This window comes from Taurulus bubalis, assembly GCF_910589615.1.
Source record: "Taurulus bubalis genome assembly, chromosome: 5".
NCBI lineage: Eukaryota > Metazoa > Chordata > Actinopteri > Perciformes > Cottidae > Taurulus > Taurulus bubalis.
This window is the reverse complement of record NC_136593.1, coordinates 8,294,258-8,308,726: the sequence shown is the minus strand read 5'-3', so window position 1 is coordinate 8,308,726 and position 14,469 is coordinate 8,294,258. Positions and strand designations below refer to the sequence as shown.

General features: G+C 41.3%; 1 protein-coding gene across 1 annotated transcript; it reads right to left on the bottom strand.

Moving 5' to 3' along the window:
- Positions 1-1,895: 1,895 nt before the first annotated feature.
- Positions 1,896-2,567, bottom strand: nat8l2 (N-acetyltransferase 8-like 2; the record flags this gene model as incomplete). Its single annotated transcript, XM_079218280.1, has 1 exon — positions 1,896-2,567. The coding sequence occupies one exon, from the start codon at positions 2,565-2,567 to the stop codon at positions 1,896-1,898; it is 672 nt and encodes a 223-aa protein (XP_079074406.1).
- Positions 2,568-14,469: the final 11,902 nt, after the last annotated feature.

The window sequence follows — 14,469 nt, the reverse complement described above, 5'->3', positions numbered from 1 at the left end:
AAAATATCATTGAAGTAAAAGTTATAGTTTTAAAAGTCTAAGCACTCACTGGCCACTGTCAGAGTCGTATTATTACATTATTGGATGATTATAATTGTATTATATGATTATCATTATTGTTTACTGATGCATTAAATTGACATGCTAGGTGACAAGATGGGGAAAATTTTAACTGCTTTTATCTATTTATTTATTCTAATTATTGATATTGTTTTTCCTTCATCGTGTGTCCTGTCTGTTGGATGAAACACATCTAGAGGTCTCCAGCACAGTATCAGCCTACACATCAGTGCCCTGATGCATTCATGTCATGCCTTATAAATTAGTAACAAGCAGCTAAAGCTTCAATGTGTTGGATTTTAAATCTTTGGCACCTTCTAGTGGTAGAATAAAAACTCACCCACACACTGCTGCCGACATAGTGGGCACAATAGTTTGGTTATATAGCATTTTTTTGTTTGTTCATGTAAACAGTATGATTTCAATGGTGCTATGAAATCTACAAATTGTGCCTTTATATACAGACACTACTAGTGGTTAAATTTGATAAATCGCCACCTCAACCTCAATTGGGGTCTTAGGCCCTCTGTATGGGGGTCTATGAAATAAGTTGGTATCTACAGAAGGAGCATATTATGTCCATTACCTCCATTATGATTGTGACACACAACAATAAGTACATCATTTTTTGTTGAACCTTTTTCTTTGTACTGTTCTTTTTCTGAAAGCTTTAAGAATGAATTCAGTGTGGGAAAAAACCTTTAAAGTATTTTACATTGTCTATCACATGAAACCGGTCTGAAGCATTTTAAATATTTTAGAATACAAATAATTTCAATAGCATCTAAGAGTAGAAATGATGAAAAGCATTTGCTTGATTGGTATTACTATAAAGAGGGGGTCCACTTATGAAAACTGTCTACCTAAAATATTATATGTTAAAATATTCAAAAACAAGTTCAAAACTGGGTTTCTGTTCTTGGACTAAGGGCCCATTTTAATTATGACACAAAGGTAAACATGAGATGTGAATCTTTGTCTAATATTAAGACTGACTAACACAGCGGGTAGAAATGATTAAATATTTGTTTCTGTTCCACAAGTTTAAGACAAAGATAGTTTCACTAAATGTTGCCTCCCCGCCATTTATTGTTTAACCTCCTTCCTGTGTGCAAAGTAATTAAAGTGCAATTTTTAGAAATTATTGTTTATTCTTTTGGTTTGGTCGCCCCAGTAATTAACTATTGAGTGTCCATTTTATCAGGAGTAGTGAATGAATGAACAAGATGTGATAAGTGATAAGAATGAAAGACTGTTTGACTCGCTGTGACCCTCCTGCTAGTTTTGTTGCACCGTGGGAGAAGTGACATCTTTATCGTTCCTGTTGGTTTGTTGTTGGTGATGTAAAACCAGCAGAGATCCAGACAATGTTTTTACCGGAGCTCTAAAATGTTGCAGTCAATGCATGCAGGTGTTGGGAGGAGGATGATGAGTGAAAGCAAAAAGCAACAGCGGTGTCAAACCATTTGAGGTGCTTTTATTTTGTGCATTGTGATTGGTCATTTGTGGATTAAAATTACAGTAAAAAAAAATGTTTTTAAAGACATAATCAACAGTAGGAAAATCTTGGTCAAAATTTATAAGAACAGCAGTGTTATGTTTAAAACATTCAGATGAGTTGGTCCAACGTAGACTAACCTGAGAATTTCTGTTGTGAGTGTTTGTGGGACATATTTTACAGATTATTGTGTCCATCAAGTATTATTTATGCATAAACTACTGATAAAGAGGAGTATAACAGGGACATCACAGTAGCTGATCCGTCTTTTTCATAAATGGTGAATGGACTTGTACCACTACATGTCCTTCACCCATTCACACACTGATGACATGGGCTACAGCCGTTTTTCCATAACCAAAATCGACACCCTGGCCAGTGTCACGACCCAACCAGAAGCATATGTATCGTTGTGTGAGACGACGTGGCTGAACCCCAGCTTCTCGTACAGGGACACAGCAGCGGTCTGAGTGGAGCTGGTCTCCAGCACCACCTTGGAGAAGCCTCGCTCCTTACAGATGTCAACCACAGTCTGAGCCATGCGGAGGCCCAGACCCATCCGACGGCACGATGATGAGATGATCATTCGGAACAGTTCTCCATGCCTCTCTTTCCCACTTTGTTTGGCCATCAAAGCCACCGTACCCAAGATCTGGTTCCTCCCGTCAACCTCGGCCTCCGCGACCCAGAAACAGTTGTCCGGTCTGCTCATATAGATCCCGGGGATGTCCTGCATGTCCGTCTGGAGTTTCTCCCGGACATAGCTGTCGAATAGCTCGTGACAGCAGTAGTACACAAGGCCCACCCAGGCTGCCGGTAGCACCACAGCCCCCAACACGGAGCCCAGCAGGAGGCCGGCGACACACAGAGCCAGGGTGATGGCGAGGTAGAGAGGGCTGGTCATGGCGTTGCGAAAACACGGGCGGATGTGCTCTCGGATGCCGACGCTGAAGAGGGTGCACACTGGGTCCTTGTCTGAGGGACGGTACCGGCGGATCACCAGCTTCATGACCAGGTGGAACTCTGGAAAAATAAATAAAAGTAAAGGGTTTTATTTCAATGTGTTCATTCATTTTGAGGTGTTGCAGCACAAATTTGCATCCGTGTCACCGAAGCCTGTGTTCATAGCTTTCATTTGTCCGAGGAAAACCAGAGTGTGGCCAATATGCTGTTGTCTTGTGTTTAATGTGAAATATGTAAATAATATATTTTTGAAATTAGATGAGCTCGCAGACTATAAAAATCTCACAATTTTACAAGCAAGATCTGCATATGGAAACATGTTGAGCTAGATGCATTAATGTAGTAGATGCTTTAAAAAGAATGTTAAAATTGATGGATGATCAAAGATATTGGCCAAGCATTCAAATTAAAATGAGTGTTCCAACGAATAGTATAATAACATTATTTGAATGACAGACACTTTGTATAATGTATAAGGCCCACATTTAAGCCATGTATCAAGTAAAAACACAAAACTTCACGAGTTCCATATTCTCAAATGAGATGATTTGCTTTTTTTCTCTTTGCCATATCATCTGAAATGTAGTATTTTGGGGTTTTGGACAGAACTAACTTCTCATCTTGGTCACAGGGAAAATGGATTGGGTATTAATTTTCAGTATTTTTAGACTAAATTACTAATTTATTTGGCATTAACAGATAAAGAAAAATAATTACAATCTGAATATCTATCACAGCCAAATCACTCAGCAATCACTGTTGTTTCTATCATGTAATCGATCAATACCGTGCTGTATCATTACAGCCGAACAACGTGCAGTAGCCCCGCTGTCGGTGTTGTTATTCAGAGAGTAACTGTGCAGACAACTAATAACGCTACACTGTTTCCATTTCTTCTTTACAGAGTTATAAACAAACCCCTGCTAGCCCGAGCGGGTAGCCGAATGTTAACACGGTCACAGCTTTAAAGTCTCCCACATGACCACCGGATAACGTTACCGGCGTCGGCGCTCACAGGGACTCGGACTGGTTCGGAACACCCCGTAGAACCGTTCGTCGGAAACCCCGTAGAACCGTTAGTTTACGTGTTCTACCGTCATGCTAACCTAACTTCTGTACAGGCCTGATAGCGTGTGTGTAACGTTGTACTCATTCAAAGGTCGCAAAAACACGCTGAAATGCCACTTTGCGGTCCCACCTGCCCGCTAGTTCCGTTATAACATCTCACTTTAATGGTAAATTGACGCTCTCTTAACTTACGAAGCCCAGCCAACTTGTGAAAGTGGTCCTTAGTCGAGGAGCACCGCGGTCCAACTAGCGGCTCAAATGAACGCTGTCCTTCGGGGACACTGATGGGTTTTGAAAGTTAACTCAACTGTGAGACATTTTCATTTTTTATGTCGGATCAAAGTACAGCGAGAAAGTTGTAAAAGGTTGAAACCAAGATAATGCCACTCCCAGAGTCTCTATAATTCTGTATATTTATGACATTTGGACTTGTTTTTTAAGACTTATTTAGAAACGTTATGTGCACTCAGCCCGAGTAGGCTACAGGTGGAAGTCGTAGTTGCAACACCATAACGAGGGAAATTACTGCATTTAAAATCTTACTGAAGCAAAAATGCATAACTTTATTGGGAAAAAAAGGTACTTAAAGTATCAAAACTAGGCCTATTCATAAGGCAGAGACAGGTTGCTCATGTGAGCAAGGCCAGATCAGTTATAAAGCACACGCACGCACGCACACACACACACACACACACACACACACACACACACACACACACACACACACACACACACACACTATCAACATGCATACAAAATAAAACAATAGACATACAAACTACGCAAGAAAACAAGATGTTTTTCATGTAATTGTATAGATTTTATATTCATTAGTTTCAATAGTTAATGTAGAATAAGCATATCATTTTGTTATTACTATTTAACACCCCCAAACATGACAAATAGTTTATTTTTCTTTTGGCGGCATATATCAAATGACACCATTGTATGTATACTAAGACATTTTTAGACACACATTAGAACATTTTTGGCTGCTAGAATATGTATAGTATAGTTATCTGTAATACACAGAATTGAGATACTTTGGTGTTTTAGTTCAAACAAACTATCAAACTGTACACAAACCAGAGATCTGTGAATCTTCACCCCATTGCATTTCCTCAATAACTGGATATGTGTCTCAATAAACTGAAATTGTATTGCAAGTACAACTACTTCAGTCAGTTGGGCGCTAAAAGGACATTACTTTGAGGAAAATGTTAATTGTGTAATCTTAACATCATGTTTTATGTATTTGAAGAATACTAGATGCAATAATGAAGGTAATTCTTCCACTTGAAATCTCATATGCAGTAAACAACAATTTAAACCTTACCTTTAGGATCATGGTGTCATTAGCGTTTCCATTATAGCTGACAGGATGTGGAATGGATCTGATTGAGCTCCTGCTTTACTCATTAGTGGCCAGTAGTCAACTGTGCATTGTAGATGAATCACAATTGAATGACTGAACATTAGACATGATCTTAATGCTGCAAATAACCCCTCCTGACAGAATTCACTTTGCACGTTGGTCTCTGTACACCAGTACACTGATGAGAGCCACAAGGAAAAATTATTTCACTGATCTCACATCCTCATTTCACATGTGATAGTCTTTTTTGGTGCTAACCTAAAATCAACACATCAAACTCGTCTAGAAGTCTCCAGTAAGTATCAGCCTACACATCAGTGCCCCGCAAAGTACTCATTATATTATCGGATAATCACTACTGATCCATTGCTCTGTAAGTACTATAATGTTGTAGCTGGTCAAATTTGAGCTAATTTAACATGTTAACCAACTTCAATTTATATTTAAACTGTTGGGTAGTTTAATCTGTAAAGTGCATTGTATATTACAGTAGGATGTTAATCTGTAAAGTAACTATAACTAAATTATAATCATGCACAGTAAATTGTACAAATACAAGGAACTAGTGAGTTGTATCTCAGACAGGGCGCTTCAGTCATACTCAGATAAATGGCGCCTTCTAGTGTTTATCATTCACAATCAACAACCGTCACCCTCCTGATTTTTACCAACATGATATTGATTACATCATCATATATCACCAGATTGTTGTCATAGCTAAGGGCCCATTTGAAATACAACGCAAAGGTAAAATAAGCGATGAATCTTTGTCTAATATTAGAATGTAACCAACAGAACAGAAAAAAATTTAACATTTAAAATGTAACAATTAAAATTTTAATTAATGTTGCAACGATTAGTCCATCCATCCATTTTCATCCGCTTATCCGGGGTCGGGTCGCAGCAGCAGGCCCAGCAGGCTGACCCAGGCTTCCCTCTCACCCGCAACATTTTCCAACTTATTCTGGGGGATCCCGAGGCGTTCACGGCTAGCTGGGAGATATAATCCCTCCAGCGTGTCCTGGGTTTTCCCCGGGGTCCCTTATCAGTTGGACGTGGCTGGAAAACCTCTAATGGAATTAGTCCGTCTTCTTCACACGTCCTACTGTCTTCTTCACACGTCCTACTGTCTTCTTCACACGTCCTGCTGTCTTCTACACAGGTCCTGCTGTCTTCTACACATGTCCTGCTGTCCCTGAGACATGTCCTGCTGTCTTCTACACATGTCCTGCTGTCTTCTACACATGTCCTGCTGTCCCTGAGACGCGTCCTGCTGTCTTCTACACACGTCCTGCTGTCTTCTACACACGTCCTACTGTCTTCTACACACGTCCTACTGTCCCTGAGAAACGTCCTGCTGTCTTCTACACACGTCCTACTGTCTTCTACACACGTCCTACTGTCTTCTACACACGTCCTACTGTCCCTGAGAAACGTCCTGCTGTCTTCTACACACGTCCTACTGTCCCTGAGACACGTCCTGCTGTCTTCTACACACGTCCTTCTGTCTTCTACACACGTCCTACTGTCTTCTACACACGTCCTACAGTCTTCTTCACACGTCCTGCTGTCTTCTACACACGTCCTACAGTCTTCTTCACACGTCCTGCTGTCTTCTACACACGTCCTACAGTCTTCTTCACACGTCCTGCTGTCTTCTACACACGTCCTACAGTCTTCTTCACACGTCCTGCTGTCTTCTACACACGTCCTACTGTCTTCTACACACGTCCTACTGTCCCTGAGAAACGTCCTGCTGTCTTCTACACACGTCCTACTGTCTTCTACACACGTCCTACTGTCCCTGAGAAACGTCCTGCTGTCTTCTACACACGTCCTACTGTCTTCTACACACGTCCTACAGTCTTCTTCACACGTCCTGCTGTCTTCTACACACGTCCTACTGTCTTCTACACACGTCCTACTGTCCCTGAGAAACGTCCTGCTGTCTTCTACACACGTCCTACTGTCCCTGAGACACGTCCTGCTGTCTTCTACACACGTCCTTCTGTCTTCTACACACGTCCTACTGTCTTCTACACACGTCCTACAGTCTTCTTCACACGTCCTGCTGTCTTCTACACACGTCCTGCTGTCTTCTACACACGTCCTACTGTCTTCTACACACGTCCTACTGTCTTCTTCACACGTCCTACTGTCTTCTACACACGTCCTACTGTCTTCTACACACGTCCTACTGTCTTCTACACACGTCCTACTGTCTTCTACACACGTCCTACTGTCCCTGAGACACGTCCTACTGTCCCTGAGACACGTCCTACTGTCTTCTTCACACGTCCTACTGTCCTTGAGAAACGTCCTGCTGTCTTCTACACACGTCCTACTGTCTTCTACACACGTCCTACTGTCCCTGAGAAACGTCCTGCTGTCTTCTACACACGTCCTACTGTCTTCTACACACGTCCTACAGTCTTCTTCACACGTCCTGCTGTCTTCTACACACGTCCTACTGTCTTCTACACACGTCCTACTGTCCCTGAGAAACGTCCTGCTGTCTTCTACACACGTCCTACTGTCCCTGAGACACGTCCTGCTGTCTTCTACACACGTCCTTCTGTCTTCTACACACGTCCTACTGTCTTCTACACACGTCCTACTGTCTTCTTCACACGTCCTGCTGTCTTCTACACACGTCCTACTGTCTTCTACACACGTCCTACTGTCCCTGAGACACGTCCTACTGTCCCTGAGACACGTCCTGCTGTCTTCTACACACGTCCTACTGTCTTCTTTACACGTTCTGCTGTCTTCTACACACGTCCTACTTTCTTCTACACACGTCCTGCTGTCTTCTATACACGTCCTACTGTCTTCTACACACGTCCTACTTTCTTCTACACACGTCCTGCTGTCTTCTATACACGTCCTGCTGTCTTCTACACACGTCCTGCTGTCTTCTATACACGCCCTGCTGTCTTCTACACACGTCCTGCTGTCTTCTATACACGTCCTGCTGTCTTCTACATACGTCCTACTGTCTTCTTCACACGTCCTACTTTCTTCTACACACGTCCTGCTGTCTTCTATACACGTCCTGCTGTCTTCTACACACGTCCTACTGTCTTCTTAACACGTCCTACTTTCTTCTACACACATCCTTCTGTCTTCTACACACGTCCTACTGTCTTCTACACACGTCCTACTGTCTTCTACACACGTCCTGCTGTCTTCTACACACGTCCTACTGTCTTCTTAACACGTCCTACTTTCTTCTACACACATCCTTCTGTCTTCTACACACGTCCTACTGTCTTCTACACACGTCCTACTGTCTTCTACACACGTCCTACTGTCCCTGAGACACGTCCTACTGTCCCTGAGACACGTCCTGCTGTCTTCTACACACGTCCTACTGTCTTCTACACACGTCCTACTGTCCCTGAGACACGTCCTGCTGTCTTCTACACACGTCCTACTGTCTTCTTCACACGTCCTGCTGTCTTCTTCACACGTCCTACTGTCCCTGAGACACGTCCTACTGTCTTCTTCACACGTCCTGCTGTCTTCTTCACACGTCCTACTGTCCCTGAGACACGTCCTGCTGTCTTCTACACATGTTCTACTGTCTTCTACACACGTCCTACTGTCTTCTACACACGTCCTACTTTCTTCTACACACGTCCTGCTGTCTTCTATACACGTCCTGCTGTCTTCTACACACGTCCTGCTGTCTTCTATACACACCCTGCTGTCTTCTACACACGTCCTGCTATCTTCTACACACGTCCTGCTGTCTTCTATACACGTCCTGCTGTCTTCTACATACGTCCTACTGTCTTCTTCACACGTCCTACTTTCTTCTACACACATCCTTCTGTCTTCTACACACGTCCTACTGTCTTTTACACACGTCCTACTGTCTTCTACACAGACAGCAGGACGTGTGTAGAAGACAGAAGGACGTGTGTAGAAGACAGAAGGACGTCTTGTACGGTTTTTTTTTCTCTATGACTGATAACTTAGAGTCACCAAGCCTGTTACAGGACAATAGCTGTGCATTAAATGGGAAAATAATAAGTTACACTAACACTTCCGAGTGAAATCCACCCAGAAGCATTTTACCCTCTATCACTAACGTCGGGTGAAAATCACCCTAAAAAAAAAAACAGCGATCGGAGCAGAGAGACACGCCCACCTTCATTAACATCATTGAGCAGCCCGAAGCTACACAACTCAGACAAAAGCAACACAATGACAATAACGTAAACACAATTGCTCGGGTGAGAATCACCCAACGTTAGTGAAGGGTTAAAGTAAAAATACACACGGTGTTTGATTAGTCCACACGACAACACATCTCGAGCCTGGTTGCGTACCAGCCGCCGGTGTTGAACGTAATTACCGTCTATGTCGTTATTCAGAGAATCACTAGACCGCACCGACATTATGTGGAGGCTTCGACAAATCCTTCTCCTATCAATACCGTCTTTGCCTTATCCATGTTTTCGAACTCGGGGCTCTCGACTCACAAACGAGTGCACTATCCATTCACCCACCATGTTAGGATAGAATATATATGTACATGTATATATTTATCTTTCATGTTTTTATTATTAGTCGAGGAGAGTGCTGTGAGGCCGGGCGGAACACTTACAGAGAACACGGAGCATGTGTTTTTATTTTAGTTTTATACAAATATATATATTTTAACTTCTCCCGAGAGCGACTGGACCACCGCAGACTCAAACTGCTCCACCTGTGCGTCATCAAAGAGCTTCAGAAACAACAGCTCCTCTCCTTTGTGCTTTGGAGGAGGAAGAACTGAGAGGTGGCTGAAGTCACGCTGCACGCCGCGCTGCACTCTTCACAGTATTTTTGTGTGCGTGTTGCAAGTCGTTAAAAATGGATGACGTCATGAAGCGAGGTAATCTACAGAGGAGAGCCCAGGCAGATAAACAGTGGGCTGATGTCTGAACTGTTGGTGTTTATGTTTCTAGTTTATTGTAGAAACCTTCACCAATGATTTAAACATAGAGAAATATTGTTGTTATGTATGATCGATCTATCTATCTGATGCTGGGATCAATGACTTTAATTGAGTATCAGGAATGAGTATATTATACTCATCATCCCATCACAGTGAAAAAAGGAAATCGCATTTCATCAATAAAATATGGTTTAATTTATGTGTAAAAGAAATATTAAAAATAATTGTATATTTGTCGTCTTGTGATTTTATTGAATGAAAACTTAAACTATATCAGGCGGAACCATTATTTTTGATTGAATGTATTCAGATTTTTTTTTTACTTGACGATTCAATCTTGATTCATGCTTTTCCAAAAAAGTTTGATTCCCATTCCTGATACTTGAAACCAACTCAACACAATCCTCATCCTTGAAACATACCAAAACAAAGTACATTTCAAAGACAACCAAATAGTTTTGGAAATGTACTTTTCCTCATTTGGTTTGATGCATTGACTTAGTTCATATAGAGTAATGTATAATTGATGTTGCCTTTTAATCAATAATCTTAATTTAATCACATTCATAGTTTAACCATAAACAGGAATGTTGCTGTTAATTAATCATTTTATGTTCTGACGATTATCTTGATTTGTCATTCAAAGATATGATTGATGATGAAGACCTCTATCAGTTATGATGACATTAATAAACAATGACATGAAAAGACAACATTTTCAGTGAGAAGTATTTTGTTTATTCAACAAGTCACAATGAGCCTCATAAAGTATGGTAAAGGAACAACTGTCTTTATAAAACACAAACCATTTACAATATTAGAGGACACAGTACTCACTGTCTTTAAACAATACCTTTACAAATGGATTTAAACATTTTCACTTAGTGAACAAAACAAATAGTAAAAACTGACCTGAGAACAGGTCACATTCTTCTTAGTAAACAATGAATTCAATTGAATGCCAAAATGTCAAATTCTCACTGTAAAACTGTGACAGTGTGATGTTAAACAAACCTTTTACAATAAAAGGATAAACATATTGATCTTAAAACAGATACATTTTGATGGATCGTCCATAAAAAGGACAATTAACAATTTTATCAAAATGATCACTGTTAATCAAGAGGCAACAAAAATCACCAATGTATAATATTGTACCAACACATGACATGTTACTAATGTATCCATAGCTTTTACCATCCATCAATACATGTAGTACAGTGATGTATAGTAATAATTGCTGATGCAATCAGATTTGGTAAATAAATTATATTTATTGCCGCTTAAATATCTCACCCGCCTTATTTTTTTCTCTTGCAAATGTGTGTTATGCCTGTGTACCCCTAGGCGCCCTAGGTAGGCTGTAACCGTCCAGTTTTTGATTCCTGTTTCGTTCCTGTCCTTTTTTGACCCGGTCTGTTTTGAAGACTGTCCTTGTTTTTGGAGAATACATTTACTTTGAACAGTTGTTGGCATTTTCGGTCTTCACTGCGTAGCCACTTCTGACAACTGTTGGATGGATTACTGGATTGCTGACAACATGTCCTCAAGGTGCATCAATCAATCAAATGTATTGATGAAACACAGTTAATAAAACAACAGTTGTTGACCAAAGTGATGTCCAGAGCAGGTAGCTAAAAGTCACACAAATGAAACCCTGACGTAAACATCAATGCAAAGAGCTCACACATTAACAAATAAAAATGGATTTAACTACTGCAATGACTTGCTTGTCAAACTTTTAGGCGGAATCAAATAGCACACCAAGTTCTTTGACATGTGGTTTCCCAAGAGTGGACAAGTTGCCAATGCTGCTGGTAACCTAACCCCTTTAATCCAAAGGTCCAATGTTCCAACAGAACTAACGGCAACATCAAAACCTCAGTGTGCATGGATTTGGGACACACTGTTAGTCATGTTTGACAAATGTGGAAGAATTGACCTTAAAAGGTGTTTTGTATAAGTAAACATGACTCTCATTCAGAGTTAACCCCGGTCCCCTTTTCTCCAGTTCGGTAACTGCAGCATGGCATTGTCAGTTTGTTTGATAAGAACACATGACTGACTGGAAATGCTCACATTCAGGGTTAACGTTCAGTTGGCTTGGTACCCACCAGGACCTGGGTGGGTAGATAAGGCACAACATGATTGGTCAGCGATCTCTCAGGTCTCTCGAAAAGAGCGACCTCAGAGAGACAAACTGGTATCAGAGCCACCATAAAGACTTTGTGCATCGCTGCTGTTGTCGGGCTGAGTCTCATCTCAGGGTGCCAGGCTGCGTCGCTGGCTTGTGAGAAGCTGCTCAAGCCAGTAGACAAAGTTCCAGACGTAAGTTATACATTTATAATACCTTTGTATTTTACAAACTGCTTTATTAGATGAAACTCAACTGAATCCAGCCTGAACATTTACAAATGATCTATTAATAATAGAGAAATTAACAGGATTTCCTTTTGTTATTTCAGATCCATGGGAGTTGGTACTTTATAGCCATTTCTTCACAACAGTGTTGGATTTCAACATTAATTAATTCTGTTCTTTGGCCAAGTATTGAAGTGAACATTACCTCTAAAGACACGCCGAACCTTTACAGTGCCGATATAAAGATAAAGATGTGAGCAATCTTTCTTCTTGAGTATTTGTACGTATACATCACCATGTCCTGTTAGGTTGTATTTTCAGTTGCTAAATCCTTTGCAGGTATGGATATTGCGAAACTGACACAAGAGACATTTTGATTGAGAACAACACCTTGTCTGATGTCAACAACAGAAAGAGTTTTTTAATATCTCGTGAGCCCTGTTATTTAATTGTTACATTTTCTCATTGTCTCTGCTTCTTCTAATCACTATGTTAAACTTTTACAATGCAGACCACCACTTCTAGTCGTAGTAGTAGTAGTACTACTAGAGTATTTTTTACTAGAGTATTTTTTTAGAGGGAGTTTTTCCTGATCCGATGTGAGGTCCCGGGACAGGGATGTCATGTGTACAGATTGTAAAGCCCTCCGAGGCAAACTTGTATTTGTGATGTTGGGCTATACAAAATAAACTGAATTGAATTGAATTATTATTTAGTGCTACTAAAAATAATGATAATTATTATTATTATTATTGATAGTGCAAATACATTTGATCCCTCTGGTGACACTAAAATACATATCTTGTAATTATGTATGTGTGATATTTCTCAATCTTGTTATGTTCTCTAATATAATTTCTTTCATCATTTGAATAATTAGGGTCCGAGCGACTAACGTAGCTAGTCCAAGTAGGACCCTATTGAAATTGCCGGGACTATTATTAGGGTCCGAGCGACTGACATAGTCAGTCCGAGTAGGACCCTATTGAAATTGCCGAAATTATTATTATTCCTCTGTTTTTTATTTTTCCACATTGGACTGCTTTTTGGAGGACTTGTCATATTCAAAAACTCACCAAATTTGGGAAACTTGTCAGGCCTAGTGAAAATAGGGATGTATCAAAGCTGGCAAAAAAAGCTCCAAAAAATGACTCTCTAGCGCCCCCTAGAAGTTGGACCGGCGACGCCCCTCGCCCAGAATGTTTTTTTGATTTGGAAAAATTCACACATGTCCATCTCCACCTGCTCTACAAAAAAAGCCTCTCAGACCGATAAAGTCCGCCAAGGAAAATTTCCCGCCATTTTGAATTAAGTGAAAAACACATTATTGTAGTTCAAGTCCCATTCATACCAAACGTCCTGAAGACAGTGGAGATGGTTGTGGACTTCAGAAAGAATGCAGCCTCACCCGCCCCTCTCATCCTGTGTGACTCCCCCGTCGACACTGTGGAGTCCTTCCGCTTCCTGGGCTCCATCATTTCCCAGGACCTCAAGTGGGAGCTGAACATCAGCTCCATCACAAAGAAGGCCCAGCAGAGGATGTTCTTCCTGAGGCAGCTGAGGAAATTCAACCTGCCAAAGAAAATGATGGTGCAGTTCTACACCGCCATTGTTGAGTCCATCCTCTGCTCCTCCATCACCGTCTGGCATGCCGCAGCCACTGCCAAGGACAAGGCCAGGCTGCAGCGCATCATCCGTTCTGCGGAGAGGGTGATTGGCTGTAATTTGCCATCCCTCCAGGTCCTGTCCACTTCCAGGTCACTGAAGCGGGCAAGAAAGATCGCAGCTGACCCCTCTCACCCTGGACACAACCTGTTCGTGTCCCTCCCCTCTGGCAGGAGGTTGAGGTCCATCAGGACTAAGACCTCACGCCACACTAACAGTTTCTTCCCGTCGGCAGTCGGGCTCATCAATAGAGCCCGGGTTCCCCACTGACTGACTCTATCACAGGACTATTCTCGGACCATTCTTTCGGACCATTTATTTTAATTTTAATTTTAATTTGTATTCCTTTCTAACCTCCTACCGGTCACTCCACTGCACAATTCATAGTAAACACTCATGCCACATACACTTAACTTTAACTTTAACTTAAACGCACACGTCAATTTAACATGCCACATACACTTAACTTTAATACAATTAATACATACACTTAACTTTAACTTTAACTTAAACACACACGTCACTTTAACA